Here is a 27,692-nt window from a genome sequence, read left to right on the forward strand (position 1 = left end):
GTGGATTTGACCGTTATATTTTCGGAAATTTGATCTGTCACGCATGCGCCCCGAGTTTATACGAAAGCGTTTTTTGTTTAAATCTTGTTTTTTACAAACGTTCTTATAAATTAGTGCATTTTATACTATTTAATAAACAAAATATTGTTTCAATTTTGTTTAAATACATAGCAATATATAAAAAGAATAAATAATAACGCTTTTAATTTTAGTGGTTCGGGCTCGCTCGTCTTTTTAAAACGATTCGGTAAACGAACTGCTCCGAACACTTGTTAGCGAAAGATTGAAGGCCGCATAACCTAAAATAAATCGTTTGTTGTGCGAATGCGTTTGTGGTGATTTATGTATAAAATAATATTGTTAATAATAAATACAATGCCCAGAACAAGGTATGTTTATTATTAACATTTATATATAAATGATTTTATTCTAATTTCAATGTTTTTGTATCATTTTAGAGAAAGAAGTGTAAGTCCACAATACAAATCATCAAGCAGAAGAGATAAATCGAAATCACGACCTTCTCGGCGCTCAAGATCAACTTCCCGCAACAAAAAAGACACGTACAAATCTCGTGACGATAAGCGTTCGTATTCACGTAAGTCAAAAAACGATTCAAAAGAAAAATCTAAATCTAGGAGTAAAGACCATAAAAGCAGAAGAAAACATGATTCAAGTAGTAGTTCAAGCAGATCAAACTCCAGCAGTAGCTCAAATAGTTCCAAGAGTTCATCATCTAACAGTTCCTTAGAATTACTAGAAAAATTAAAAGCAGAAAGATTAAGAGTAGAAGAGGAAAAGAAAAAACGTAAAGAATTAATGAAGCTAAATGAAACGCCAGAAGAGAAACGTTTGCGTCGTTTAAAGAAAAAAGAAGCAAAAGAACGTTCACGGAAAGAGCGCATGGGCTGGGATAATGAATACCTGCACTACACAAACACAGACAATCCTTTTGGGGATGGTAATCTACTGAGTACATTTGTCTGGACAAAGAAATTAAGCAAAGAAGGCTTGATTGATGCCAGTCATGAAGAGTTAGAATTACGCAATCGTCATAAACAGGAAGAAAACAAACGTGAACTTGAGAAGGTGAAGAAACGTCGACAGGAACGCGAACTTGAACGCCAACAACGCGAAGATGAAATGCAATTGATGCAGCGCAATAAAGAAGCAGCACAATTTGAGGAATGGGAACGACAGGAAGACCAGTTTCATTTGGAACAAGCTCGTCTACGTTCACATATTCGTATTCAAGATGGCCGCGCCAAACCGATTGATCTGCTCGCGAAATATATCAACACTGAAGAAGAAGTCGACGCCGTAGAAATGCATGAACCATATACATATTTAAATGGCCTACAGGTGAAAGATTTAGAAGATTTAGTTGAGGATATCAAGGTTTATAAGGAATTGGAACGTGGTAAGAATTTAGATTATTGGAATGATATTACTGTCATTGTGCAAGATGAGTTGCATAAGTTACGGAAACTAATTCGGCAAAATGAGTATGAAATGATGAATAGAAGAGAGGGTATTCATCAAGCGGTAGAAAAAGATGTCACGAATGTTTTTAAAGGTAAAACAACAGCACAACTAGCGCAGCTGCAGAAGAGTATCGAGGATAAGATTAATAGCAAGTCAGATGGGCTGGATATTGGGTATTGGGAGTCGCTGCTGTCGCAATTGAAAGGTAAGCATAAAACAAAATGGCGTCGTTAAGAAATTTACTTAATAAACTATTAATTTTACAGCTCACATGGCTAGAGCTCGTCTTCGTGATCGTCACCAAGAAAACCTACGCAAAAAACTGGAACTCCTCAAAGCAGAACAAGCGGTAACTATTCCAATACCAACAGAAATTCCAAGATCCCCCAAAAATCCACTTCCTACTTCCGAAACAACCGAACCAGGTCCAAGTTCCAGTGCTGTTCAACCCGATGAAGAATCACCTATTCACAACGAATCATCTCAACATGGCAGCACAACCAGCGTCGATAATGATAACGAGAACGAAACAAACGATGATCCTAGTGAATCCTACCTTCGAGAAAGTTTTGATTCTTACGAATCAGGCGGTTACAGTCCGAAATATTTATCTCCAAATGATTTAGATCCTGGTACAATAGTCGTGTCAGAAAGTGACGATTATAAACGTTTAGAATACGCTCGTGGAAGAGTACAAGGCACAGCAAATCAAAACGAAAATGTTGTGTCAAAGGAAGAGTTGTTACTTATCCGAGAGGCTCGTAAAGGAATGGACAATGACGAGGCACAATTTTCAGTTGAGACTTCATTGGACAGTCAAGTATATCTATGGTCGGATAAGTACAGACCTCGAAAACCTAGGTACTTCAATCGTGTACACACAGGCTTCGAATGGAATAAGTACAATCAAACACATTATGATATGGATAATCCGCCACCGAAAATTGTACAGGGATATAAGTTTAATATTTTCTATCCGGATTTGATTGATAAGAATAAGACACCGGAGTATTTCTTAGTAAGTTTTTAATAATTTTGTCATCATGGAATAGATATTAATGTTTTTTGTTGTTTTTACAGACACCGTGTCCTGAAAATCGTGAATTTGCTATTTTACGGTTTCATGCTGGTCCGCCTTACGAAGATATTGCTTTCAAAATAGTCAGCAGGGAATGGGAATATTCCTACAAACGAGGATTCAGGTGTCAGTTTCATAACAACATATTTCAGCTGTGGTTCCATTTCAAACGCTACAGATACAGGAGATGATCATTCTATATGATCACAGTAAGTATCCGGCGTTTTATTTTTATTTAAATGGAATTTAATACAATTGTATATAAAATATATCTTTTGAGAATTGATTTTTTGAGGTAGATTTAAGTACTTAAGTAGCAGTTTCGTGGTTTTCCTGAGGAGCAGCCGCTGGAATGTTGTCCAGGAAGTTTCCTTCGCTTTTGTGCAGAAACTTTGGACCCAAACGCATGATAAGTATAGCGCCGATTGGTGATGTGATTAAAATTGACATCACCGCTACGATTACCATTGTATTCGCGAATGTGGTAAATGTAGGGTCGTCGTTGTCTCGCGCGAGGTCTAAAGCCATTGGTCCCAATGCGGCCTAATGAAAAATAGTGAATATTTTGTTTTTAATTTAATTTTATTACGATTTGTTTACCTGAACCGTAGCTTTTGGTATCCAACACGTCGCGACGAATATGTGTTCCTTCAAATTGAAGTTAGTGCATTGCGTGCATGCAAACGAAACAACCATTCGTATTATCAGTGAGGCGGTCATTGCGATTGTGCCGTACAAGACTGTATCACCTTCAAGGACAGAAAAGTTGATTTCCATGCCGATTAAACCGAATGATATCGGTTCGAAGAACTTCCACAGCAAGATAAAGTTCATTCTCACAGGATTCTGCAATAATTTTGTGTTTTAACATTTTAGACATTGTTTTTTAGTTATAGTTATGAGTTTACTTACATTATTGTCCCAACCTTCGGAACGCCATTTTAAACTTGCAACAAACGCAGCTACGATACATCCGAGAGCACCTGCTCCACCGTAACCGATAGCATCACTTCCCAAAGCGGATAGTACACATCCAGAACTCAAAAGTAAAGTTCTCAGGGTTACGACATATTCGTGCTTTACATTCGGTACGTAGGAACACACCAAGCCCCAAATAATTCCGTAAGTCAACCCGAGAGCCAACACAATCGGTCCGTGCAATACCTGCATTAATAGAGTACCTACACAAATAATTATAGGTAGTATGTTTTACTTTTTAAAAACAAATTAAGAGTTATTTGAAAGTGATTTACCGGTGCTAAAGATCACCCCAATAAGTATTCCAAACAACGCGATGCAAATGATGTCGTTGAACGTAGACGCCGCGATGACCAACGTGTGGATACCCTTGTCGACCCCGTATCCTTCATCTTGCAGTTGGAAGAGGCATGGAATGATCACCGCCGGTGAGACCGCTGCCAACAATAGTCTGCCCGGGAACCAGGCATACTATTTTTCAACATCTTGTTGTTCTTAGTTAACTTACACGTAGGCCCTACCCAAGAAGTGCCGACCAGATGAGTGGTAAGTCCAGGAGGTAGTACCCTGTCAACGTGAGTGCTCCTACTTCAGCAGCGACGGGAACAATCGATAAGTTGAGAATCATCCCGGTAAGTTTCTTCAGCGCCTTGGGATCTAGTCCTAAACCGGCTGGAAGCATTATGTTTACCAGTGCTAATTGTCGAAGAACGGCTGCAAACTTTCGATATCCGCCGGAAATTTCAAGAAAGTTTACATTTCTTAAGAGAACTCCCATTAACAACATGCCAATCATGGGTGGTAAGCGTGCTTGACCAAAAATATACCCAACTATTTTTGCTGATATAAACAGCACCTAAAGCATAGCATATTTAATCAGTTATTGACGCCAAAATAGTTTTTATATAATTACTTACCGCTAAACTAAATAGTTGGCTATGAATTCCAATAATTTCATTGCCGAATAACGCATAACCAACTGCCCAAAGCATTAAAACTATCAGGGCTAATGCGGGCACATGCGAAAATTCTTTCCAAATGTTACTGAAGCGATCCTTGTGCGAAGGACGCGCATCAAACGTACCATATGCCAACGATGCAGAATTCGACATGATTGCGATAAATTGGTATAAGTAAACACTTTGCGATCAAGTCTCGTGGTTTGATATAGCACGCACTATCGACAATCAATGAACAAGCACTAATCGCGCACTTATAGTGCGATGCGCACGAGCCACAAGTCGGACAACAACTGAACGCGCCGACTATAAATAGATAAGTATGTTTATTCACGACATGAAACGCAATCTGGAAAAAATGCCGCGATAATGAGCCTGAAAAATAAACGTCTGCATGTTAATTTTCATTATGGCCACAAACTACGTATGCGGCAGACAGAATTTTATTATTAGTATTATTATTATTGTGCAACATTGGGTAACGATTCAACAATTCAATTGAATGTTAATTGATACAATTTGATGGTCAACTTTTATGAACATAGGGAATGTAGATTACCAACGAAAAATATTTATTTGCGTATATAATTAATTCATAAGTCATAACAATGTCGCCGATTCCGTATAAGTTGGTGCTAATTAAAATCATCACATGGTAATATACGTATTTTTTATTTGTCTGATGAGCTAACGTTTATTTGTGAGTAATTATCTTTTTAAATCAAGGACGCGCGCGATTTTGTCTGTTTTAAACAATGCGTTGGCTATTTTTGAAATTTTTTCGTCGCCGACATGCGGTGATAAAAAACCTATTAGAGATTATGCGTACATTAATGTACGCTGCATGCCTGGATGTTGATCAGACGCAGTAAATAAACAAATGCGGGAATGTGCGTGGAATAATTTACGCACTGTTGTTAAATAAAATGTTATTCCAGTAAAATATCACGACTATAACGGTACTTACGCAATTCGGAAAAATTTCCTTTATTTGTGCTTTGCACATTAAACAATTGTATAAGCACGAACAATATTTACTTGTTAGAGGAACAAAAAAATAGCATACAGTTAACCTGAGCGTATCAAGTGAATGAATTGCAGGTGCAATTTTACGCAGTCCGTATAATTATACTCGTAATTAACAGGGAAATGCATTTAGTGTTTTCCGGCGTGGCGATAGCGCAAATGTGGAACAAGGTTGTTATTGTTTTCGGTATTAATCGATATTAAACAATGAATTTACTTACTTATATCTTCGTTACGTTGAGCAAAAGAGAGGTTATTTTATTTTTGAGCGTCATTTTAGTTTTACCTTTTTATTTTCAAAAAAAAAAAAAATTAAAGTATTCTTTGTTTGAAATTGCAAAATTACGAAACATTTGTTTATACCGGTTGTCACTTTCAATGATTAACTTATTATTGTTACGCTCAACACATTCCACATTCTCATAGACCAGCATGTTTGTAAATTTACCGGAAATTTATTTTATAGAATGTGCATATTAATATGCAATATCAGTTAATATAAGCATACGAATGTGGCACATAAAATTTAACTCTAATCCTCAAATAGAAATAAAGGTTATAGGTAAATAAAAAGCACAATAATGTAAATGAACAATCAATGATTGATTTTTTATTCAAATCAAACTGTCTATTTCACTTTCAAAATTGACATTCGAAACATCATCGCCATCATTTTCATATAATTTTTGGACCAATTTTGAACTACTACTAAATTATTATCCACGTGTCATCTCAATTCACCGGGGCGGGTCTTTTATGACATCGGAAGTTCACGGTTGATCTTATTATAACCGAACACGTAATAGAAAAACAAACAAAACTCGATTACTCCATAAATGCAACTTCGATCCGAGTTTGTCAGCGCTCAATGACGTCATTATATACCACAGCTTATTTGCATCGAAACATGGTTGAATGATTTTTATTTCCTCGTTGATACGTTGATACAGAGACAGAAGAAGACCAAATGCCTTTTACAGTAAGTAGTCCTCTGGCATTAGTCATGAATCGCGTGCGCGTCGTCGTAGGTGGTGGGATTGTGACTACACCGTGTGACTACGTCCACCCCCTTGTGCTGGTTACCATCGGTTACCGTTTGTATGGATATTGTAAGTTTACCAGCGGCAAACGCACGCCGAAGTCGGTTGGTGCCGCACGTCGGTGGTCCGCGGTAATAATCGAAATATTCACGCGAAGCGTGATCACAGTAACCTCGAATGCAAATGCTCGCGTGATCTTGATTTGATTCAATTTTTTTTCTACATCTAATCCAAATGCGTTGGCGAAATTACAAGCGTGCGCTGGACAATTCCCCGAAAACTTTCTTAGTGCTCCCGTTGTTACAGAAAAGTGATAAGAGTGCATCAAGTGATCGCAACGAAGACGAAATGAAAACGAATCATGGCCTACGTCTTTTCACCAAGACCTGGCCGAAGAAAACAAGTGATATTAATATTAATAATGAATTAAACAGTGAACACGATGATAACGATGATGAGTATAATCGAGAGCGGCCATTGACTGCGACATTAGAGCGTCCACAAGTATTAGATGCGAAATATATGGACCAAATTGATATGTCGCTTATTCGGAAGGAATTTTTGGCGGTTGCGACAATATGTCGCGTGCCTTTAAGTAATATCAACCGTGCGGCGACCACTGTGCGCAAATCTCGCCATCGCACCGCGATTATAGAACGCCGGCGACCTTTACCGGTCACAAAATCCCCGGGGGAAAAGTCGAAGAAACAGCGCAAGCATGAAACACTCAGCGAAGCCGAGGCAAGCTGGGAGGACGAATCTTTATCGTCGGGACGCGAGACCGGCAAGCGCACAGCAGCGACACTCCTGCGGCCACCTCGGATCGTCACATCAGTCACATCGAAAAGCAAATTGCGAAAGCCGGCCGTGAGCGCCACCGCCGTCAACGCCGAGATCAACAATAACGCGAGTATTAGCAACAGCGTCAAACCGATATCGACAAAACTATTGCCGGAGCCGTGCACGACGTGCGGACGTCCCGACGCGCCAGAACGATTTCACAGCCATCCCACAACACCGCTCAAGCCTATCAGAAAATTAGAAATTAAGATTCCGACGAAAAATACGGTGCAGAAACCTGTGGCGATTCGATACAAATCAAAACTGGAGCCTAAGGCGCCCGAAATTCCTGTAGAAATGGCGCCGATTGAGAGTAAAGTGAAATCGGCGAAAGGACCAAGGACTTTGACGTGTTACATCTGCGGGAGGGAATTTGGCACGGCATCGTTACCATTGCACGAGCCCAAATGTTTAGAGGTGAGTAATTGATTTTTTTTTCTAAACTTGCTATTTACGTGGGCAATGGTGCATTACAACAGCGGTTGTATTTTAATGGTGGGTGTATCGATTATATAATTAAGCGGTCGATGAGTCGCCCTTGCAATGTCATTATGGAATTTAATATTTATACTTCGATTATATCTATGTTGATACAAGCTGATTTTTTAAAATTTCTAGTTTTCAAGTTTCAAAATTTAAACAGAAAAACGTTAAAAAGATAGAAAAATATTAATTTTAAAGGTTCCCACTAAATTTAAAAACCATATTTTTTAACATATTTAAAATTTTGAAAATATAGGCAACCAGGATACTTTTTTTAGTTCTGTAACTGAATTTTGCCTTTTTAGCCCTTTTTGGTCACCGAATAAATATATTTTGCCCAATTGTTACCTCAATACATTAAAATGATTGATTCGTGTATATATTTATATATCCACTCTAAAACAACAATTGGTAACGTTTTGCATTAGTAATATTTCTATTTTTAGACTTCTTAAATCATCAGCTGGTCCCATGTATAAATAATTAGCATATTCTTATATCACCGTGTTTTCTCACTTATAGAATCAATAACCTCTCTCGAATACGAATTTTCCTTCTTATTATTTATTAATTAGAGCAAATGCGGTTGTTTTTTTTTAATGTCAACATGATGAATTCGAATTGTGTGAATATGCTTGATCCATTTTTAGCATGCTAACAAACAGTAGTCAAATCAAGGCATTCAGTCAAAGTAAGGATATTAAAAAAAGAGTAATCGACTTTTACGTAACGCTACCTTTAATTATGGCTTTTGATGGATTCGTCTTTTGTAGTTTGGAGTGTTTTTTTTTACCTGGGTCATTATTGTAGCAAACAGCATTGTGCATATTGTTAGGATATAATAGATCTTTGAAAATTGTATAGAGCGGTTTTCAGACTATTGATTCTATTGGTTTTAGTTTAATTTTAGTGTTATATAAACGCGGTACTGAATTTAAATTGCTCGGTGTACTTAGGTTGCAGGTGTTGTTTGTGCATGATTTCGTGAATTGTAGAACATAAATATTTCTATTTTTAGTTCACTTTGCTGCAGTTAGATGTTGCTAGCTATATTGTTTTGGTATTATATTAGTTGAAACCTAATCTGAACACAACAACTTTCTTTACTATAATACGTATAAGATAAAATCAATAAAATGCATAAACAGCACTAAATTGCAACGCAAATAATAATTCCACACTTAAAACGTCAACGTGAATTAATTTTTTTGCAACCTTTAAGTTTTTTGCTCATTACTTTTTTTCAATTTGACCTATGACCTAGTGAACTACAAACATTTGCACCCTTTTCAACAATCTATCCGATTTTCTACAACTACATAGAACCCAGGCCACGGGGCCGGAAGGAACCGCACATCTACTTCCGTTCTATCTAACTCTGTAACTCTGCTCAATTTACAAATACTTTTCAACTTGCAAACGTCAAAGGTTGTTTATTTCTTGACTTCTGGTACTTTAAACTAGTTGGTATAACTATTTGCATAGTTCTCCTTGTATATTTGCAGAAATGGGAGCGTGAAAATCGAAAATTACCGCGACAGTTGCAGAAGAAGCGGCCGATCAAACCTGACACGCCAATGACGAAAGAGGAATGGAATAAATTTGCATGGGAATCCGCACAGGTACTTGTAAACTAATGTATCACTCGTTTTATTCCAGAGTGACAGCATATTACACAATAATAAATATATTGGGGCAAATAAATATAAGGTGCTCATATAAGGTTTATACTCATACGCGTACTTAAAATCGATTAACGATTACCTACATGCGACCTTATCTAATGTCGCTTTTTTTTTATCACAACAAAAGTGTGAGTTTAATGGAGAAACATAAAAAATATACCAAGAGTTTTTATTAAAATAGAAATTGTTTATTTTAAATAGTTACGGTGGGTTTACTGCGATAGTTCAGTTATTATATAATTAATCGAAAAGTATTAAACTTTTATTAATGAAACTTTACAAATTCATCTGGAATTAAATTCTTTATCTAAGTATGTTTAGATTTTATTTATTGGATGATTTTATCAAAAGTTATCGAGGAAATTAGGTCAAGATAAAAAATATTTTCAAAATCAATTTGTTTTGTTTATAACATTTAGTATAACAATCTAAATATTATTGTTTAAGCACATTCTGATTAAGAATTTATATCTGATTCAATTACTGAAAGATTTATTAAAATATCACAAATATTTTTAGAGTAATTAATAAAAAAAACTGACATTTTATAAGGTTGCGTTGACTATAGAATGAATAGAATCCTATTCATAGTGTATACTTTTATACTGAATGTCAATGATATGATAATGAAAGCAGTCCACGTGCATGCGATGCACAAAGGACAAAGAAATAATGAGCCCGACAAATTGTCTAATAAAAAAGAGCGCCGTCTATGCGAATAATCAATTTTTGTTCGATTAACTTTGAACTTAACCGTCGCTTCACATTAGTTTCACTGCCATTTGTTTATAATTTAGTCTTTATTGCTTTTAAAATTTCTCTTCAATTGATGTGTGTGGATATAGTGAATTGAAAAGCACTAATGCATTGTCTATGTGAATAATTTATTCTTGCGTGAGACGCCGAATGCGACGAAAATAAAAGACGTTTAATGTGCGTCATACGACAATTTAAACAACAGGATAGTGGACAGGAAAAAAGAAGGCATTATTTATTGAGAAAGGGTGAATGTGGAATTGATCGGGGAGGGTGCGACAATGGACAATATTTTGGTCATTATCGCGCTGTGTGTTTGTTTGTTTCTTATAGATGACCGACATTATACTTTTAGACAAGGTTTTATGACCAGGGCTAGGTCATTAATGTTTGACTGTCAGTATGATTCTAATCAGAAAATTAGTTTTTGGTGTATCACTTATTTTTTGGGGAAATGTATGACTTTTTACGAGAAATGTTTACGTTCTATGCTGGGTTCCGATAATGTATGATAATTAAAGCGATTTGTAGGTTGCACATTCGAGGTTGCACCCAAGATTGATAACCAACAAGGTTATTATAGTGCTATGAATATGGTAAATCACAGAAATCAATAAATTATTCCCATGTTAGGGTAAAATGTTGAAGTTGAAAGGGCATATTTGCATAAATATATAGTATTATCTTTTGTGTTACAAGGAAAAATGCGCACATAATGAAAATCGTAATTAAATAAGGTCATAAATTGCTTTTATATTTGATTAGTTGGCAGAGGAAACTATCATACTCGTACTTAGATATGGCAAATGGATTAAGTAATTGTTTTTTTTTCTTTGCCTGCAGGCTCAATTAATTTCGTGTAAAAATTGCCAACGAACATTCCTTCCCGATCGGCTGGAAGTTCACCTTCGCAGCTGTAAAGAACCCCAAAGAGGTCCTGTTGTAAGTATTAAGTATTGATTAACTTTATTATGGTTCATTTAATTATTATTTTATCAGGAACGTCGGTGGCGTTGAGAAATATTAACTTTCTTGAAACTTTTGTACATTTCCTTTTAATATATTTTATATTTTTATAAACTTTTCAGTATATGCATCTAATATTAATAGTAGTTATACATATTTATTAATATTACGTGTAAAATATTGAATGATGCACTACATTTTATGATGGATGTTTATTGTTGTGTTTTACATTCTCTGAGGGTGGAACTAGAAGTAGTAATTTCATCTCTTGGCCTTTGTTCATTGCTTCTTCTCGTTCGTCGCGTTTATGTTCGTTGTATAACCAACTAAAAAGTAAAATAATATTAATATTATAGCGACAAAAGTAATAATGAACTAAAAACGTCTATTAATAATTACTTACATGAAAATAAGAACAGATGGAATGGTTAAAAATCCACCAGCCAAGAAAAATGCGCCTGGAAGGAAGCTTATCGTATGTTTATAGATAAAACTGTACATTGGACCGTACAGCAGTGGCATTAAAGCTTCCGAAACACCAAATAAGGAATAAATTTTCCCTTCAAGAAAAAATGATATTAAAAATTAATCAATAGGAAACATTAATTTCCTACCTAGTTCATCACCCGGTACAAGTTTTGATATAATTGATCTCATAGCAATAAACGACGTTCCATTAAGCATCTCCACAATGGCACCCAAATAAAATATAGAAGGAGTTGGCGCGAAGGCATAAACAAAACAAGAAAGAATTTTACTCATGCTGGAAATCATTCCTAGGAGCGCATCGTCCATTTTGAGGTGTTTAGATAAAATTACCAATGAGAATATTGTCCCTAAAATATATGATTCAATTTAAAAATAAGTAATTATTACTTATAATAATTACCAGCTAAATGTGCCAAAAATGTGAATGTACTGTAGATACTGTAATCAATTTCGTCCCATTGAAACTTATACCGTACAAACAGGTACATGACGTTTAATTCACCTGGAAAAAGATCAAACAGTTTGAAGAGTGTAAACATAAACACGAATATACGCAGTTGCTGATAATAATATAGACCAGTGGAACATAAGTCGAAAGAAAGAATAATAATAAGAAAGAACTGGATTTCCTTTTGTTTCTTAGTAAATATCCATGTTTACAAACAGTAATTATCTGTAAACATGGATAAAATGACCAATAAACAATATGTCAAGATAAAACTAGAATAATTAAGTATTGACACTTGATAAGGTACATACCATGCAGAGGTCCTATGATGACCATAACCAAAATCATAATAATACCGATACGCTTTTTTCTATTTCGGGCACCTTCTTTGAATGCAACTGCAAATGTGTCCTTGATATGTTTAATATCAAAGAAATCTGCTAAAAAGCCTCTTTGTTTCACATTTTTAACGTTTTCTTCATTTTTTTTAACAAATTCGATATCTTCTACTTGCTCAGCTGGTAATTCAACTTCTTTCACTCTTAACATTCCATACAAAAAGCCGATTATGTAAGCAGAAAGAGCTAAACTAAAAACTCCATAAAAACCGATTTGTTTGTACAGGATCCCGCTCAAAGCGATACCAATGGTAACGCTGACATTACTAAACAAATTCACGGCTCCTATGCGTAACGTTCTTGTCTCCAGGGTGGAAACACCACTTATATAAGCAAAAACTCCCATAAACATTGAAAACCATCCACCGGTCAATGCAGGTGGTACTGCCTCAGCAATCACATTGAAAACAATCGACAACTCGTTGAAATAATACGTGCAAATTAAAAACCCAGTCGCTGTTACCATTTCCCCGACAATCGGTAACATGATACACGGTTTCCGACGATTATTTCGATCACTCCATGACCCAAGAAACATTAATAACAAAGAAGGCAAGAGACTTTGTATGATATTCTTGCAGGCCATTGCAGTGGCGACCAATTTCTGCACGGATTCTTCTTCTTCTTTTGAATAACCTGTTTTGTTACGCGCCGCCATTGCGTCACATATATCCGTATCATACCCGAGATCAACCCGGCAGGCTTTCTCCAAGTTTAAATTCTGCATCGCCAGGGAAGCCATTACATTCGGTAGGACATAACAAACCATGATTGGCTCCACTGTGATGTTACTGAAAACCAAGCGGAATTTTTGGCACGCGGTCAAACCTGGTTCCGGTACAGCTGGCTCAGCGTCCATATCCTTGGAGGGTATTGCCTCCATGCTTATACTCTTCGCCAAATCCATTTTAATTGAGTTTTTATTCAGTTATTGGATGGTTTTAGTTGCTTTGTGTACGCACGTGCATTTGTTTAATGGATGAGCGCACAGTGATCGCTGTTTGAGCTCAGTTCATTCAAAAACGCGAGACGCTACAAAGAAATTATCGCCTCTCAGCGGAGAGATAGCTCACTATCAATTGTTTGTTAATATTGTTTTTTCATTTGTTTATTGGCATCGGGTGTTGATAGCGACCGGCAAGAAAACGCGCGCTCAGAAATTAACTGTGTGTCTAAAAGATTTAAATTTACATGGGGATTATGTTATTTTGTGGTAAAATATTGTGTAATATATTATATTCAAGGTACTGTATAACATATTGTCATTATGACATGTTATCGCATCGTGATGTTTACTCAATTTGTACGTTTGTCGAGCTTAGTTGGAGTTAATCCAAGAAGTTGGTGTTTTTCCATGATGCGCTATTTTCTACTACTTTCAAGGATGAAATATTAGAATGTAATTTGTAATGTTGACATTATTGATATTTCAGAAATCGTCGAGTGTATCGGCAATCAGTGATTTATCACATAAGACTACCTTACCGCAGCCGATACCTGGACTGGTGCCATGTCCACATTGTGGAAAAATGTTTGGATCAAAATCTGTGAAAATTCACGAACCACAGTGCCTTAAAAAATTACAAAAAGGTGCAAAAATCCTTTTAAACAAATTTTATTTTATTTCTATGAAATTTACAGAAAAAGAAATGAAAGAAGCTGCGACATCTGAAGAGCGTCCATCATCTACCGATAAAAAACCTCACATGTTTCCTTGTTACCTTTGTGGTCGGTTATTTGGCGTCGCATCGATATACATCCACGAACCACAGTGTCTTAAAAAATGGCGCGCCGAAAACGATAAACTACCGATTGAGAAGCGGCGGCCAACACCACCGAAACCAGATATTAAATTCACACGTAAGTTGCGCTTGGTTGAGCCGCTTTCCATCATGACGAAAACTTCATCCTCATCATCATCTACATCTACATCTATAAAAACAGGTGCTTACACACTTACACTAAAGAATAAACTGCACAAGCGGGTGAAAACTAATCGGGTCGTATTAAAATCGCTCAAGTCGTAATAATTACTAGTATTTTCACCAAATTGCAGCAATCATAAAACCAGGTCGTACGTTGTAAGGAAATACATCGTAAAGTTTTCTTACAAGCCGAAAGAAAGCGTGGAGAAATTATGATAGGGTCAACGTACTTAAACATGACACATACATATAGAAAATGTTTATTCAGCGCAGTAAAAAAGCGTAAATGAAGCATTTTTTTGACCATCAACTTGAATTATCCGACACTGAATAATACAAACGTATTGATTTTATTTTTCTATAAATGCTGTCGAAAATAATCAATATTTCAAACATAGTTATGACGTTTATTGCCAGGGTGCAAGGATACACCCTCAAGGATTGCTGATCGATGAAGGTCATTGAACCTTCACACAATCACTAATAATTCATACTCATAAGCGCACTCATTATTTAATTATTGAGGATGTGTTAGATGGCAAAAGAAAAATGCGTTTTTGCAGCCGATGGTAAAATCGACTTTCTCGCAACCGAGGAAGCCAACTGGCAATCGCATCTCGACCAACTGGTGCCGTGCCACCTGTGCAAACGCACTTTCAACCCTGATCGTGTCGATGTGCACGAGCGTAGCTGCAAGGGGCCGCCAACATAAACCACATCAATTTTCATCGACATGCGATTAACATGCACCACTACCACAACCACGCCACGTGATATCCTACATTGTGACTATTGACTATCAATACAAAACTAAGACGACGTTAACGTTTATTATAAATAGGCAATATTACTACTACAACTAATAATACTAATACTACATAATACAACAGTTAATTAAACAATAAGTTTGCTGTGAATGTAATCTGGTTAATACTCGTATGTGGTGTCGAAGCGATAAGACTTTTTTTTTGTTTCCGAAGACGAAAAAATTGATTCGGTTGTGTTTGTATGTAGTTTTATCAGCGGGTGATTAAAATATATATTTTTCATAACATTAACTTGAAATTTTAAGTAAACAATAATAATAATAAGGTATTAATAAACTAATAACATGTTTTAGGTTTTTTTTTTTGTAGTAAATGATAACTGTTTGTTTTGTTTGTTAGCGTCTGGTGGTGTTGATTTTGTTGGCACGTTTCATCGCATTTGGGAAAACCATCTCAACGAGTTAATTCCGTGCGAAAAGTGCGGCAGGACTTTCTTTCCAAATCGTATTGAGACGCATCGAAAAGTGTGCCGGGAATCATCATCCACATCCAAGTTGTTAAAGCATTTTACATGATTTTATTTTGATTATATTATTTAGTTGCTTTTTTCATTGGCAATTGGTGTTAATTCTGTAGTATTAACTTTTTTACTATCTTCAGTTTTAGGAATGGCACCAGTTTTAATATCATGTTGATTTTCTAGATGTAACCAACTAAAATGTGATTTTTAGTAATTTTTTACAGTTTTTATGTTTATGTTTATTTACTTACTAAAATATTAGAACAGATGGTATTGTGAGTAGGCCACCAGCAAGGAAAAAGGCCCCCGGTACAACATCAATGGTTAGTTTGTAAATAGATGTGTACATTGGACCGTAAATCAAAGGAGTTATCGCCTCACACACGCTGAATATCGAATAAATTTTCCCTAGCTCGTTTGCTGGTACCAGCTTCGAGATGATTGTACGCATGGCTATAAATGATGTGCCATTAAACAATTCCACGATTGCTCCAATATAGAACACTGTAGGCGATGGAGCAAAAGCGAATACTAGCGATGCAAGAATTTTACTTGTACTGGACAACATTCCCAACATGGCGTCGTCGAATTTTAAGTATTTTGAGAATAACATCAATGAAAAAATTCCTCCTGCAACATAAATCATTATTAAAATAGTTAATAGTTAATTTATTAGCATTTTTAATAATAATTACCTGCTATATGGACTACTGCATAAAAAGTATTATAGATACTATAGTCAATTTCATCCCATTCATATCGATATCTTGTAAACATATACAAAACATTATGTTCTCCAATCATAGGCCCGATAATAACCACAACTAGTATCATAATAGCTAAGATACGTTTGCGTCGATTACGTTCACCCTCTTTAAACGCCACCTGAAAGGTATCCTTGACAATTTCAGGATTAAAAAAATCAACCAAAAAGGATTTTTTTGGTTCAGCGTTAATATCCTCCTCAATTTTTGTATCTTTGATGCGTATCATGGTGTAAAAAATTCCGAAGGTGTACGCGGATATTGTTAATACATAACAACCGTAAAAACCAAGTTGGTAGTAGAGTACACCACAAATTGCCGAACCAATTGTCCCAGCGACGGTAATGATTAAATTCACAGCGCCTACACGCACTGTGCGTTCTTCCAAGGTGGTTATACTGCTGATATAAGCAAAAACGGCCATGTCTAATGAATGAGCACCTCCTGTCAGAGCAGGTGGCAGTCCTTCGATGAACACATTGTAGATAATTGGCATTTCATAAAAGAAGTATGTGCTTATTGCTAATCCAAGTACTAATACAACTTCTCCGAATAATGGTAGGATTATACATGGTTTACGTTTCTGATGGCGATCACTCCATGATCCTAAGAATAAAACTAGGATTGTTGGTATGACGCTTTATTGTGGTAGGCCACCAGCAAGGAAAAAGGCCCCGGTACAACATCAATGGTTAGTTTGTAAATAGATGTGTACATTGGACCGTAAATCAAAGGAGTTATCGCTTCACACACGCTGAATATCGAATAAATTTTCCCTAGCTCGTTTGCTGGTACCAGCTTCGAGATGATTGTACGCATGGCTATAAATGATGAGCCATTAAACATTTCCACGATTGCTCCGATATAGAACACTGTAGGCGATGGAGCAAAAGCGAATACTAGCGATGCAAGGATTTTACTTGTGCTGGACAACATTCCAAGCATGGCGTCGTCGAATTTTAAGTATTTTGAGAATAACATCAATGAAAAAATTCCACCTGCAAGAAAATTAATTATAAAGGCTTAAAAAGCATATTTTGATAATAATTACCTGCTATATGGACAATTGCATAAAAAGTATTATAAATACTATAGTCAATTTCATCCCATTCGTATCGATATCTTGTAAACATGTATAAAACATTGTGTTCTCCAATCATAGGCCCGACGATAACAATAACTAGCAACATAATAGCTAAGATTCGTTTGCGTCGATTACGTTCACCTTCTTTAAACGCCACCTGAAAGGTATCCTTGACAATTTCAGGATTAAAAAAGTCAACCAAAAAAGATTTTTTTGGTTCATTAGTAATTTCCTCATCAATTTTTGTATCTTTGATGCGTATCATGGTGTAAAAAATTCCGAAGGTGTACGCGGATATTGTTAATACATAACAACCGTAAAAACCAAGTTTGTAGTAGAGTACACCGCAAATTGCCGAACCAATTGTCCCAGCGACGGTAATGATTAAATTCACAGCGCCTACACGCACTGTGCGTTCTTCCAAGGTGGTTATACTGCTGATATAAGCAAAAACGGCCATGTCTAATGAATGAGCACCTCCTGTCAGAGCAGGTGGCAGTCCTTCGATGAACACATTGTAGATAATTGGCATTTCATAAAAGAAGTATGTGCTTATTGCTAATCCAAGTACTAATACAACTTCTCCGAATAATGGTAGGATTATACATGGTTTACGTTTCTGATGGCGATCACTCCATGATCCTAAGAATAAAACTAGGATTGTTGGTATGACGCTTTGCAGGATACTACGATATGCCATTGCGGATGCCACGTATTTTTGCACAATGGCTTCGTCTTCTTTGGCATAACCTGTCTCGTTGTGCACAGCCATCGCATCACAAATCGATGTTGTATAATTGAGATCAACACGACAGGCTTTCTCAAGATTTAAGTGTTGCATTGCCAAGGATGCCACCACATGCGGAATATCGTAGCAGAGCATGATCGGCTCCACGGTGATGTTTGTCGCCACCATTTTGAATTTTTCACTGAATGTGTAAACTCTTTCCGGTTTGTTGCCATTTTCGACGGTTTCATTCTTCACTTGATTTAAATGCGATAATTCACTGGTTTCCATGATTGCTTAATACACAAGTTGTGTGCGATTAAAATCTATTCATTTTTCGAGTGCTGATAAACAAGTTACGCAGTTATAAAATGATAAGCTGGTAAGAAGCGCAGATCGCAGAGGCGGGCGCGACGCCAGACTCGAAATTAGATTACGGCTTAACATGGCTTAAAGTTGGCACATGCTTGGCTTAACTACTGCTTTTCGGTCAAAGCAAACAGTAATTTGTCATTACGGCGGATACACATTGTTATGAAAAAAACACATGATGCGCATTTTTTAAAAGTTGATTCGCAGGAACATCTTGGTAATTGACCATTAACAATAATTATCATTATATAACAGTTATGATGGCGTGTAAATGCAAAAAAATAATAGACAAATAGTTATCTTAAACAATTTTAATGCATTTAATAAATAAATAAAATATTTTTACGCAAATATATGAATTAATAATAAAATAACATTCTGGTAGGTATCATGTAGATGTTGGTTTCGCAATGCCATTCGAGGTGCCATTTGTTTTACCGTTATTTGATGTTTTCTCCAACATTGCCGTCGCTTCGTCGTTTTTCTTTTCTGCATCGAGCCGCAAGTCCCTTTTGTGCTCGAAGTACAACCAACTGAAAGTGACCAATTAGTCGCGCTGATCAGCAATTGATGCACAATGAAAAACGTGAAAAGGATGTCCCACATACCCGAACATTATTACTGATGGCACGGTTAGGATGCCGCCGGCGATGAAAAACATGCCCGGCATGAAGTTTATCGTATTCTTATAGATGTAGCTGTACATAGGGCCGTAGACCAAAGGCATAAGGGCTTCACACAAGCCAAACAACGAATAAATCTTGCCTAATTCATCAACCGGCACTAGTTTTGATATTATCGAACGCATGGCAATGAATGATGTGCCATTAAACATTTCAATTATTGCACCTTGAATTAAATCATTATTTTGATGGTTATTGCTTTCAGGTTATGTTATGAGCGCTACTTACCGCAGTAAAATATTGTTGAATTTGGGGCGAATGCATAGACGAACGATGAGAGGATTTTACTCATGCTCGAAATCATGCCTAAGAGTGAATCGTCTAACTTCAAGTATTTCGAGAAGAACATCAACGCAAACACGGTTCCTAAATTACACCACAGTAATACTAATTTACAGATATCTGTAAAAGTTTTTGGTTGTCACTTACCAACAATATGTACGATGGAATAGTACGTGCAGAAAATGCTATACTCAATTTCGTTCCAATGAAAAGTGTAACGTACGAACATGTACCACACAACAAATTCACCTAAAATTTTAATCACATAAAACAACTTATTGCAGTTTCTAGCACAAAATGCACACCGTGAAGGGGTCCTATGATAACCATAACCAAAACCATAATAGCTAAAATCCTAGCCTTTCTGTTACGCTCACCAGTTTTGAATGCAACGTTAAAAGTGTCTTTTACTAGACTCCAATTGAAAAATCAAACAAAAGTTTTTCTTCTTTTGATTTTTCCTAGTTTCTACTTCGTCTTGGGATTTTTCTGGCCATGGTGCTTCCTCTACACACGTGTGCCCATAGTACAACCCGGTTAGATATATAACAATTGAAATAATGTACACCCCGTAGAAACCTAGTTGAATATACACAACTCCACTTAAAGCCATTCCCAAAGTATAACAAAGACTCCACAACATATTCGCCGCCCCAATTCGTACGGTCCTAGTCGCTTCCGTGGTAATACAACTGATGTGTGCATACAATGCCATTCCAAACGCATATCCACCCCCGGACATCACCGGTGCAATGCCATCGATGATCACGTTGTAAATCACGGTCATTTCATAGAAGAAATATGTTGTTAACCAGAATCCCATCACGGTTGTAAGCTCACAGACTAATGGTAGCATGATCCATGGTTTACGCCGGTTGTATCTGTCACTCCACGATCCAATAAACAGCAACAACACTGATGGTATCACTGATTGAAGAACATTTTTGTATGAAAACATAGTAGCGACGTATTTCTGCACTTCCGCTTCGTCTTCCTTTTGATATCCGCTTGAGTTGTGCACGGAAATGGCGTCGCAGATGGTCTCGTTCATTGCGAGATCGACTCGACAGGCTTTTTCGAGGTAAAGTTGTTGCATGGCGAGGCTGCCCAAGACGCCTGGAATCACATAGCATATGATTATCGGCTCGACGGTGATGTTGGTCAAGACGATGCGCAGTTTCTCCGCCAATGTGTAATTCGGCTGCTCGTCTTCATTCTTCGCCGACGCCATGTTGCAGGATCAAATGGACACGGATACCATGGACACGCGCACTTTTTTCGATTCAAGTTTTATTGCAATCGCGCCACGCTCGTCTGAGTGCATTCGGCGAGCGCTTTAATTCGTTTAACTTGATAAACGGTGCGATGCGACACGCCAGACTCGCGCCTGATGACGCCGTCAGGACTTAAAAAGTCCAAACTCACAACAAACGAGTAATCACCGCGTGTGTTCACACTTGAAGAGAGGCGAGACGATGCTTTCAGTAATCTTCAAAATAACAACCGCTTTTAAGTGCTCCAGATTAGAGTGGTGAATTTCCCAATCCACATTAATACAGTATTGAAAAAAAAAATTGTTTATTTACTTAGTTAATTGAACAGCTTTATTTTGTAATTTTTGGTTTTTAAACTGTTTCGGGGAATACAAAATTGTAATTTTTGCGTTAGGGTAAATGCGCTAATAAGTTTTAAATGCGAAAATTATCGTCATCCTCAATTTTACATTTTAGGCTACTTTAGGAATTAATGTGTGTGCTTGTACAGCAAAAGCTAATGCGAATTAATTCGGATAATGCGATATGACAAAACTTTAACTCGTAACTCTGAATATTTTTGAATTCTCATTTATTTGCTTATCTTACTGTGTACCCCCTCTATCGGTGGTACTTTGATGCCATGCGTTGATAACAACTTATGTCAATATTTATTATAACATTTTTTTGCCTATGTTTTGTGTTTGTTGCTATTCTTATCAAAATGGCGGATGATATTAACAAATAAGCTTATTTTGAAAGCATTTTGAAATTCTTATCTAAAAAGTGACAAAACTGCTGGTTTTTATAACAATTTCAAACAAAAAAAGCTGGCATAACTTCCAATTTACATCAAATTATATATCATCTTTCATGTTGACGCAAAACTTTTCCTGTTTTGTAATCTTCATCTTCTGCTCCTTCCTTATTCTCATATTGACAGCCTAGTCAAGTGAAAGTAAAGAGGTTATGTTATGGTTGACTGTAGAACAACACGCAATATTGCAAGTTTGAAAAATGGAACACAGTGTTTTCCACCGAAATATCAACTAATTAATGTGACGTGATAAACCGTGTCGTCAATTTCAATTTGCAGCATTCGTAACGATGTCCGACCGGGTGACGGTCACCCGATTTCATCCATACCACGGTGAAAACATCCTCCTCACACACGACAACACAGTCGCATATCGTAAGAAAAGTTTCGCAAATGCGCTCACATTCAGCGAGAAACCACTCTTGCCTGGTGAAATATTTGTGATTGAAATCGAACAAATCGAGAGCGGCTGGAGTGGTCATCTGCGTATTGGTCTTACCCAATTAGACCCCGATACGGTGTTCACAGACAAAGTGGAGCCGCGGTTTGCTCTGCCAGATTTATCCTCCAGAGGCACAACATGGATATATGGTATTTCAAAGGCTTGGAATCATTTTTTCACGTATGACCCCGGCTTTAAACTAAGCCCGCATGATAATCGAATCCGGACATCCAGAGGCACAGTGCCACTGAGTTTATTGAAACCTTCAAAACAAATTCTACCAACAGATATCTACAGTAGGATTGGTGTAATGTACATTCCAACATCTGATAGTCTAGCAAACATGCATTATATTATCAATGGGGAGGATCAGGGAGCTTGTGTAACAAAGATTCCCTACAGAGAAGCACCACTTTATGTTGTGGTGGACGTGTATGGGGCCACGAAAAAAGTACGGATAATTCAGTTGTACGGAGTGCGAAGTTTGCAATCCGCGTGCAGGGAAGCTATTTTGTTGCGCATCACGCAGAAAGATGTGCCGAACCTGCCTCTTCCTAATGTTCTTAAAGAGTATTTATTAGAAGACCTGTAAGATATGTCGTTATTAATGTTTAACTTAAACAAGACTGTAAAATATTTGTTCTACATACATATGATATAATTTTAAAACTATTGTTTTTTACAATACTCAACTAGTTATAACTGCATACTTATTTCAATATTTTTCTTGATATTATATGTACAAATTTATATTTTGATGAAAAAGGAAATAATTAGTGTATAAAAGAATTTTTATCAATATAAATGAGTGAATCCTCTATATAATGACTATAATGATTTGTTGATAGTAACATTATTAATCAATGAATTATGAATATTTTGTATTAATTCTCTCATAAAATTGAATTTTCAGATATATTTTCTATTTCTCATTTTATGTATATTTGGTTGCCTATTCCACATCAACGTACAAATATTTATTTGCTTTTTGAATAGTACTTTTGTATAACTTCAGTTTAATTGATATTTTTACACCATACTTATTTCTCGTTGGTAGTTAAAATAAAAATTGCATGTTGTTATGCGATATTACTTGCGATAATATAATACTAAAACTATATTTCAACATGTTGCATTGTTTGCAGCAATGAGGCATTGCACATGCGTGAAATAAATACCCTAGTTTGGAAGGGAAGATATAAAAGGCCGCACAACAATTTTCAAACCCTCTTTATCTAAGATCCGTCCGTACTGAAGGTAAGATCAGTGCATAACGCCGCTCGGTTAATTTTAACCGATTTCGTTGCATCTTGCAAACGATTGCTCTTCTTATTCCCACTCTAAAAGTCGTGTTTCGTTTGCTTCGTAGGTCATCGAATCTCGGTCGCTCATTGGTCGAGACATTGCGACTAGTGGCGACCTCATCCAGCTAGTCCACTTCGTGGCAAGAGTTCTAGCTTGGCTCTTCCTTTTCACGGGCTGTGCGCCATAACTGGCGTTCGTGTTTTTGACTGTGCTAAACGAATCAAGGAACATCCAAGATGGCAAGTATTTTTTTCAATATATAACACAACAGAAATGTGCGGCGTGTTTCACTGCGTCGATGCGTGTGCGTATTTGTACCAGATGGCACTTTGTTTCGCGAAAAATCGACGCGTTGTGTGATGTTGCACAAGAATGCGAAACTCGTTGAAGGCTATAAATATGGAACTGCATCGGCATCGCGCTGTTTATCATATTCGAGTCGTCTGTGAACGATATACTTTCGAACGTCAGCTTTACTCGTGGCACTTGAAATTTTAACACGGTTTATATTTTGTGTCTGATATATTTTACATTTAATTCATAAATATGGTGAGTTTCTATGTGGAGAGTTTTCTATGGACGCATCGATAAGCTGCAACCGCACACATGCTGCATGCTCCGTCGGCATGTCGATATTATCAACCATATTGTTGAACCTCTGCTAATATGTGGTTTCTAATTACAGGTTAACTTTACCGTCGACGAAATCCGTGGCATGATGGACAAGAAGCGGAACATCCGTAACATGTCCGTCATTGCTCACGTGGACCACGGCAAATCCACGCTGACTGACTCTTTGGTCTCCAAGGCTGGTATCATTGCTGGTGCCAAGGCTGGTGAGACCCGTTTTACCGACACACGTAAGGATGAGCAGGAAAGATGTATTACTATCAAGTCGACGTAAGTTTCATTTTAAATTTACTTAATTCATAAAATGATGATTTGTTCAGAGACCTGTTCTGTAAAAGTATTGAAGATAAAATAACAACAAACTGATTATTGCGTTTTTTTTTAATTTTTAATTTGTGTAGATATCAAATCTGAAATCTAATGGTTTCAATTTTATTTTAGCGCTATCTCCATGTACTTTGAACTGGAAGATAAGGATTTGGTGTTCATCACCAACGCTGACCAGCGCGAAAAGGACGTGAAGGGTTTCTTGATCAACTTGATCGATTCTCCCGGACACGTTGACTTCTCTTCTGAGGTAACTGCTGCTCTGCGTGTGACTGACGGTGCTTTGGTCGTCGTTGACTGCGTTTCTGGTAATTTTGATTTTATTTAACATTTCTTGTGGAAATTAGAACATACCTTCCAGCACATTTGAGTTTTTCTGTAGCACGCGTTAAGTACGATTTTTGCACTTGCGTTTGCGAAGACAGAAAGGCAGTGCGCTATGGAAGAAGATTATATTTGCGATTGTGGATAAACGCTGCCACAGGACCTCTATCTTTATGTTCGGTTGGGGCATTTGCTACGACATGATCGCTACACTCGCAAAATATTTTTCTTTTAATTTATTTTGTTAATAGACAGATGTTTAATTGCTGTTTTTTATTTAAGGTGTGTGCGTACAGACCGAAACTGTACTGCGCCAGGCCATCGCCGAACGTATCAAGCCAATTTTGTTCATGAACAAGATGGACCGTGCTCTTCTTGAGCTGCAATTGGACTCTGAGGAATTGTACCAGACTTTCCAGCGTATTGTGGAAAATGTTAACGTAATCATCGCCACCTACTCTGACGACAGCGGTCCAATGGGTGAAGTTCGCGTAAGTTATTTACTTTACTTGCCAGCATGCACCGAGTTCATACAGGTTGTTCAAACATTCCATGTTTTGCAATTAAGAAAGGGCTCGAATAGTGAACGTTCAACATTTGCCTTGCATTGGACGATTTATGTTCAATGCGATTTCCTAGTTTGAAGACAATCATAATAATTCTAGTGAGTTTTTATTATTTAGTTATGATTTCAAGTGTATTGCTTTTATTAGGTTGACCCCAGCAAGGGTTCAGTTGGTTTTGGTTCCGGTCTGCACGGCTGGGCCTTTACCCTGAAACAATTCGCCGAGATGTACGCCGAGAAATTCAAGATCGACGTCGTTAAGCTAATGAACCGTCTTTGGGGTGAGAACTTCTTCAACGCCAAGACCAAGAAGTGGGCCAAGCAGAAGGAAGACGATAACAAACGTTCTTTCTGCATGTACATCTTGGACCCCGTCTACAAGGTGTTTGACTCCATCATGAACTACAAGTATGTATTGCGTTTTAAAATTTATTTATTTTCTTGAATTAGATTTTATATGATGATTGTTCAATCACAGACCTGTTCTGAAAAAAATTGATGACAAATAAGAACGGCCAACTGATGTATTTTAAGACCGTTCTCAGTCTTTATGTCTTCTAGAACCCTCAACTAATTTGAGCTATATTCTTTTAGGAAAGAAGAGTACGAAGCGTTGCTCCCGAAATTGGGCATCACTCTGAAACACGAAGATAAGGACAAGGATGGCAAGCAACTGTTGAAGGTTGTAATGAGGACATGGTTGCCTGCTGGTGAAGCTTTGCTTCAGATGATTGCCATTCATTTGCCGTCGCCGGTCGTCGCGCAAAAGTACCGTATGGAGATGTTGTACGAAGGCCCTCATGACGATGAGGCCGCCGTCGGTGTCAAGACCTGTGACCCGAACGGTCCCCTTATGATGTACGTGTCCAAGATGGTACCGACCTCCGATAAGGGTAGATTCTACGCTTTTGGTCGTGTCTTCTCTGGCAAGGTCGCTACTGGCCAGAAGGCTCGCATCATGGGCCCCAACTACGTTCCCGGCAAGAAGGAAGATCTCTACGAGAAGGCCATTCAGCGTACCATCCTGATGATGGGTCGTTACGTTGAAGCCATTGAAGATGTGCCATGCGGTAACATCTGTGGTCTTGTCGGTGTTGATCAGTTCTTGGTGAAGACCGGAACCATCTCCACTTTCAAGGACGCCCACAACATGAAGGTCATGAAGTTCTCTGTATCACCTGTTGTGCGTGTTGCTGTCGAACCCAAGAACCCAGCTGATTTGCCCAAACTTGTGGAGGGTTTGAAGCGTTTGGCTAAATCCGATCCTATGGTGCAATGTATCATTGAAGAGTCTGGTGAGCACATTATTGCCGGTGCTGGTGAGTTGCACTTGGAAATTTGCTTGAAGGATTTGGAAGAAGACCACGCCTGCATTCCAATTAAGAAACTGACCCTGTTGCCCCAATGTGAGACAGCCGCAGTGAGTCCGACCAAATGTGCCTTCCGTCGAAACGCCCAACGCCATAATAACAGGTTATGTTCAAGTGAAGGCTTCAGTTCCCATGCCCGATGGCTTAGCCGAAGATATTGACAATGGCGAGGCCAACCCACGTGATGACTTCAAGGTGCGCGCGCTCGTTACTTGTGCGATGCGTACATGACTACGATATCACCGAAGCTCGTAAGATCTGGTAAGTTTCGCCCTGACGGCACAGGTCCCAACATCTGCTTGATTGTACCAAGGGTGCACACTAACGAAATCAAGGACTTGTCGTCGCTGGTTTCCAATGGGCGTCCAAGGAAGGTGTCCTCTGAGGAGAACTTGCGTGCGGTGCGTTTCAACATCTACGACGTTACCTTAACGCCGACGCCATCCATAGAGGCGGTGGCTGATCATTCCAACCACTCGTCGTTGTTTGTACGCTTGTCTGATGATCACCAGCCCAGGCTTATGGAGCCCGTCTACCTTGCGTACCAGGTATGTTTTCTTTGTTAATTTTGAATACCCCACACAACTAAGCCGGCCGTGCCTCTCGCACTCATAGAGTGGGCAAGGTGTGCCTGCAGGGAACATTAAACTCTTTCATATGGTTACGTTTTCCATGGACGATAACCAAAGGACGATCAGAGACAATTTCACCTACAAAGTTCTTCTCTGCGTTTTACCAAAAGTTCATTTTATTCCCAGTGCCCCTGGAAGTCGCCGTTGGTGGCATCTACGGTGTATTGAACAGACGTCGTGGATACACGTTTTCGAGGAACAACAGGTCACAGGTACCCCCATGTTCGTCGTCAAGAGCAATACGTAACTGAACGAAGCACAATTGATGCAAA

At 37.7% G+C, this 27,692-nt stretch overlaps 7 protein-coding genes and 1 pseudogene across 7 annotated transcripts; 3 read left to right on the forward strand and 5 right to left on the reverse strand.

The window, feature by feature from the left end:
- The first annotated feature begins 237 nt into the window (after positions 1–237).
- Positions 238–15,934, forward strand: LOC135802007 (splicing factor Cactin-like). Its single transcript, XM_065315549.1, is given in 11 exon segments — positions 238–389; positions 459–1,690; positions 1,752–2,503; positions 2,566–2,682; positions 2,684–2,761; positions 6,768–7,823; positions 9,395–9,511; positions 11,174–11,272; positions 14,065–14,221; positions 14,273–14,491; positions 15,723–15,934. Coding segments are annotated over 11 exon segments (4,050 nt in total). The 5' UTR covers positions 238–342; the 3' UTR covers positions 15,899–15,934.
- LOC135802023 (sodium/hydrogen exchanger 9B2-like) lies at positions 2,710–4,875 on the reverse strand. Its single transcript, XM_065315569.1, has 6 exons — positions 4,459–4,875; positions 4,063–4,397; positions 3,817–3,992; positions 3,476–3,744; positions 3,164–3,409; positions 2,710–3,106 (listed from the first exon to the last, which is right to left on the reverse strand). Exons 1-6 carry the CDS (start codon positions 4,651–4,653, stop codon positions 2,873–2,875), a joined length of 1,455 nt encoding a protein of 484 aa, XP_065171641.1. The 5' UTR covers positions 4,654–4,875; the 3' UTR covers positions 2,710–2,872.
- Positions 11,370–13,799, reverse strand: LOC135802022 (probable peptidoglycan muropeptide transporter SLC46). Its single transcript, XM_065315568.1, has 5 exons — positions 12,545–13,799; positions 12,186–12,287; positions 11,911–12,132; positions 11,700–11,856; positions 11,370–11,622 (listed from the first exon to the last, which is right to left on the reverse strand). The coding sequence occupies exons 1-5, from the start codon at positions 13,536–13,538 to the stop codon at positions 11,496–11,498; spliced, it is 1,602 nt and encodes a 533-aa protein (XP_065171640.1). The 5' UTR covers positions 13,539–13,799; the 3' UTR covers positions 11,370–11,495.
- Positions 15,368–18,857, reverse strand: LOC135802008 (uncharacterized). Its single transcript, XM_065315550.1, has 5 exons — positions 17,659–18,857; positions 17,281–17,605; positions 16,539–17,245; positions 16,095–16,473; positions 15,368–16,036 (listed from the first exon to the last, which is right to left on the reverse strand). The coding sequence occupies exons 1-5, from the start codon at positions 18,707–18,709 to the stop codon at positions 15,919–15,921; spliced, it is 2,580 nt and encodes an 859-aa protein (XP_065171622.1). The 5' UTR covers positions 18,710–18,857; the 3' UTR covers positions 15,368–15,918.
- Positions 18,858–19,086: 229 nt separating this feature from the next.
- LOC135802027 (probable peptidoglycan muropeptide transporter SLC46) lies at positions 19,087–20,202 on the reverse strand. Its single transcript, XM_065315574.1, has 5 exons — positions 20,061–20,202; positions 19,903–20,004; positions 19,702–19,839; positions 19,399–19,639; positions 19,087–19,323 (listed from the first exon to the last, which is right to left on the reverse strand). Exons 1-5 carry the CDS (start codon positions 20,095–20,097, stop codon positions 19,179–19,181), a joined length of 663 nt encoding a protein of 220 aa, XP_065171646.1. The 5' UTR covers positions 20,098–20,202; the 3' UTR covers positions 19,087–19,178.
- LOC135802009 (probable peptidoglycan muropeptide transporter SLC46) lies at positions 20,150–20,986 on the reverse strand. Its single transcript, XM_065315551.1, has one exon. It carries the CDS (start codon positions 20,984–20,986, stop codon positions 20,150–20,152), a length of 837 nt encoding a protein of 278 aa, XP_065171623.1.
- Positions 20,987–21,759: 773 nt separating this feature from the next.
- LOC135802026 (neuralized-like protein 2) lies at positions 21,760–23,092 on the forward strand. The gene has a single exon (XM_065315572.1). The coding sequence runs from the start codon at positions 22,116–22,118 to the stop codon at positions 22,857–22,859; it is 744 nt and encodes a 247-aa protein (XP_065171644.1). The 5' UTR covers positions 21,760–22,115; the 3' UTR covers positions 22,860–23,092.
- Positions 23,093–23,453: 361 nt separating this feature from the next.
- Positions 23,454–27,667, forward strand: LOC135802010 (eukaryotic translation elongation factor 2-like; annotated as a pseudogene).
- Positions 27,668–27,692: the final 25 nt, after the last annotated feature.

This window comes from Atheta coriaria, unplaced genomic scaffold (assembly GCF_025399875.1).
Source record: "Atheta coriaria isolate IRGN ID8LTWV9N9 unplaced genomic scaffold, Caltech_Dcor_3.1 hic_scaffold_14_pilon, whole genome shotgun sequence".
NCBI classification, from domain to species: Eukaryota; Metazoa; Arthropoda; class Insecta; order Coleoptera; family Staphylinidae; genus Dalotia; species Dalotia coriaria.

Excerpts from the sequence above, each read along its gene's own strand:
- LOC135802023 (XM_065315569.1), bottom strand. The coding sequence starts at position 4,653 with ATGTCGAATTCTGCATCGTTGGCATATGGTACGTTTGATGCGCGTCCT. Across the intron at positions 4,398-4,458 it reads GCCAACTATTTAGTTTAGCG|GTGCTGTTTATATCAGCAAA; the intron begins GTAAGTAATTAT and ends GCTATGCTTTAG. Across the intron at positions 3,745-3,816 it reads TGGGGTGATCTTTAGCACCG|GTACTCTATTAATGCAGGTA; the intron begins GTAAATCACTTT and ends TTATTTGTGTAG.
- LOC135802022 (XM_065315568.1), bottom strand. The coding sequence starts at position 13,538 with ATGGATTTGGCGAAGAGTATAAGCATGGAGGCAATACCCTCCAAGGAT. Across the intron at positions 12,288-12,544 it reads CATCATAGGACCTCTGCATG|GTGAATTAAACGTCATGTAC; the intron begins GTATGTACCTTA and ends ATCTTTTTCCAG. Across the intron at positions 11,623-11,699 it reads CCATCTGTTCTTATTTTCAT|TTGGTTATACAACGAACATA; the intron begins GTAAGTAATTAT and ends TTTACTTTTTAG.
- LOC135802008 (XM_065315550.1), bottom strand. The coding sequence starts at position 18,709 with ATGGAAACCAGTGAATTATCGCATTTAAATCAAGTGAAGAATGAAACC. Across the intron at positions 17,606-17,658 it reads TGCAATTGTCCATATAGCAG|GTGGAATTTTTTCATTGATG; the intron begins GTAATTATTATC and ends ATTTTCTTGCAG. Across the intron at positions 16,474-16,538 it reads TGCAGTAGTCCATATAGCAG|GAGGAATTTTTTCATTGATG; the intron begins GTAATTATTATT and ends TTTATGTTGCAG.
- LOC135802027 (XM_065315574.1), bottom strand. The coding sequence starts at position 20,097 with ATGGTTTTGGTTATGGTTATCATAGGACCCCTTCACG. Across the intron at positions 19,640-19,701 it reads TTCAACAATATTTTACTGCG|GTGCAATAATTGAAATGTTT; the intron begins GTAAGTAGCGCT and ends ATTTAATTCAAG. Across the intron at positions 19,324-19,398 it reads CCATCAGTAATAATGTTCGG|TTGGTTGTACTTCGAGCACA; the intron begins GTATGTGGGACA and ends GGTCACTTTCAG.
- LOC135802009 (XM_065315551.1), bottom strand. The coding sequence starts at position 20,986 with ATGGCGTCGGCGAAGAATGAAGACGAGCAGCCGAATTACACATTGGCG.
- LOC135802026 (XM_065315572.1), top strand. The coding sequence starts at position 22,116 with ATGTCCGACCGGGTGACGGTCACCCGATTTCATCCATACCACGGTGAA.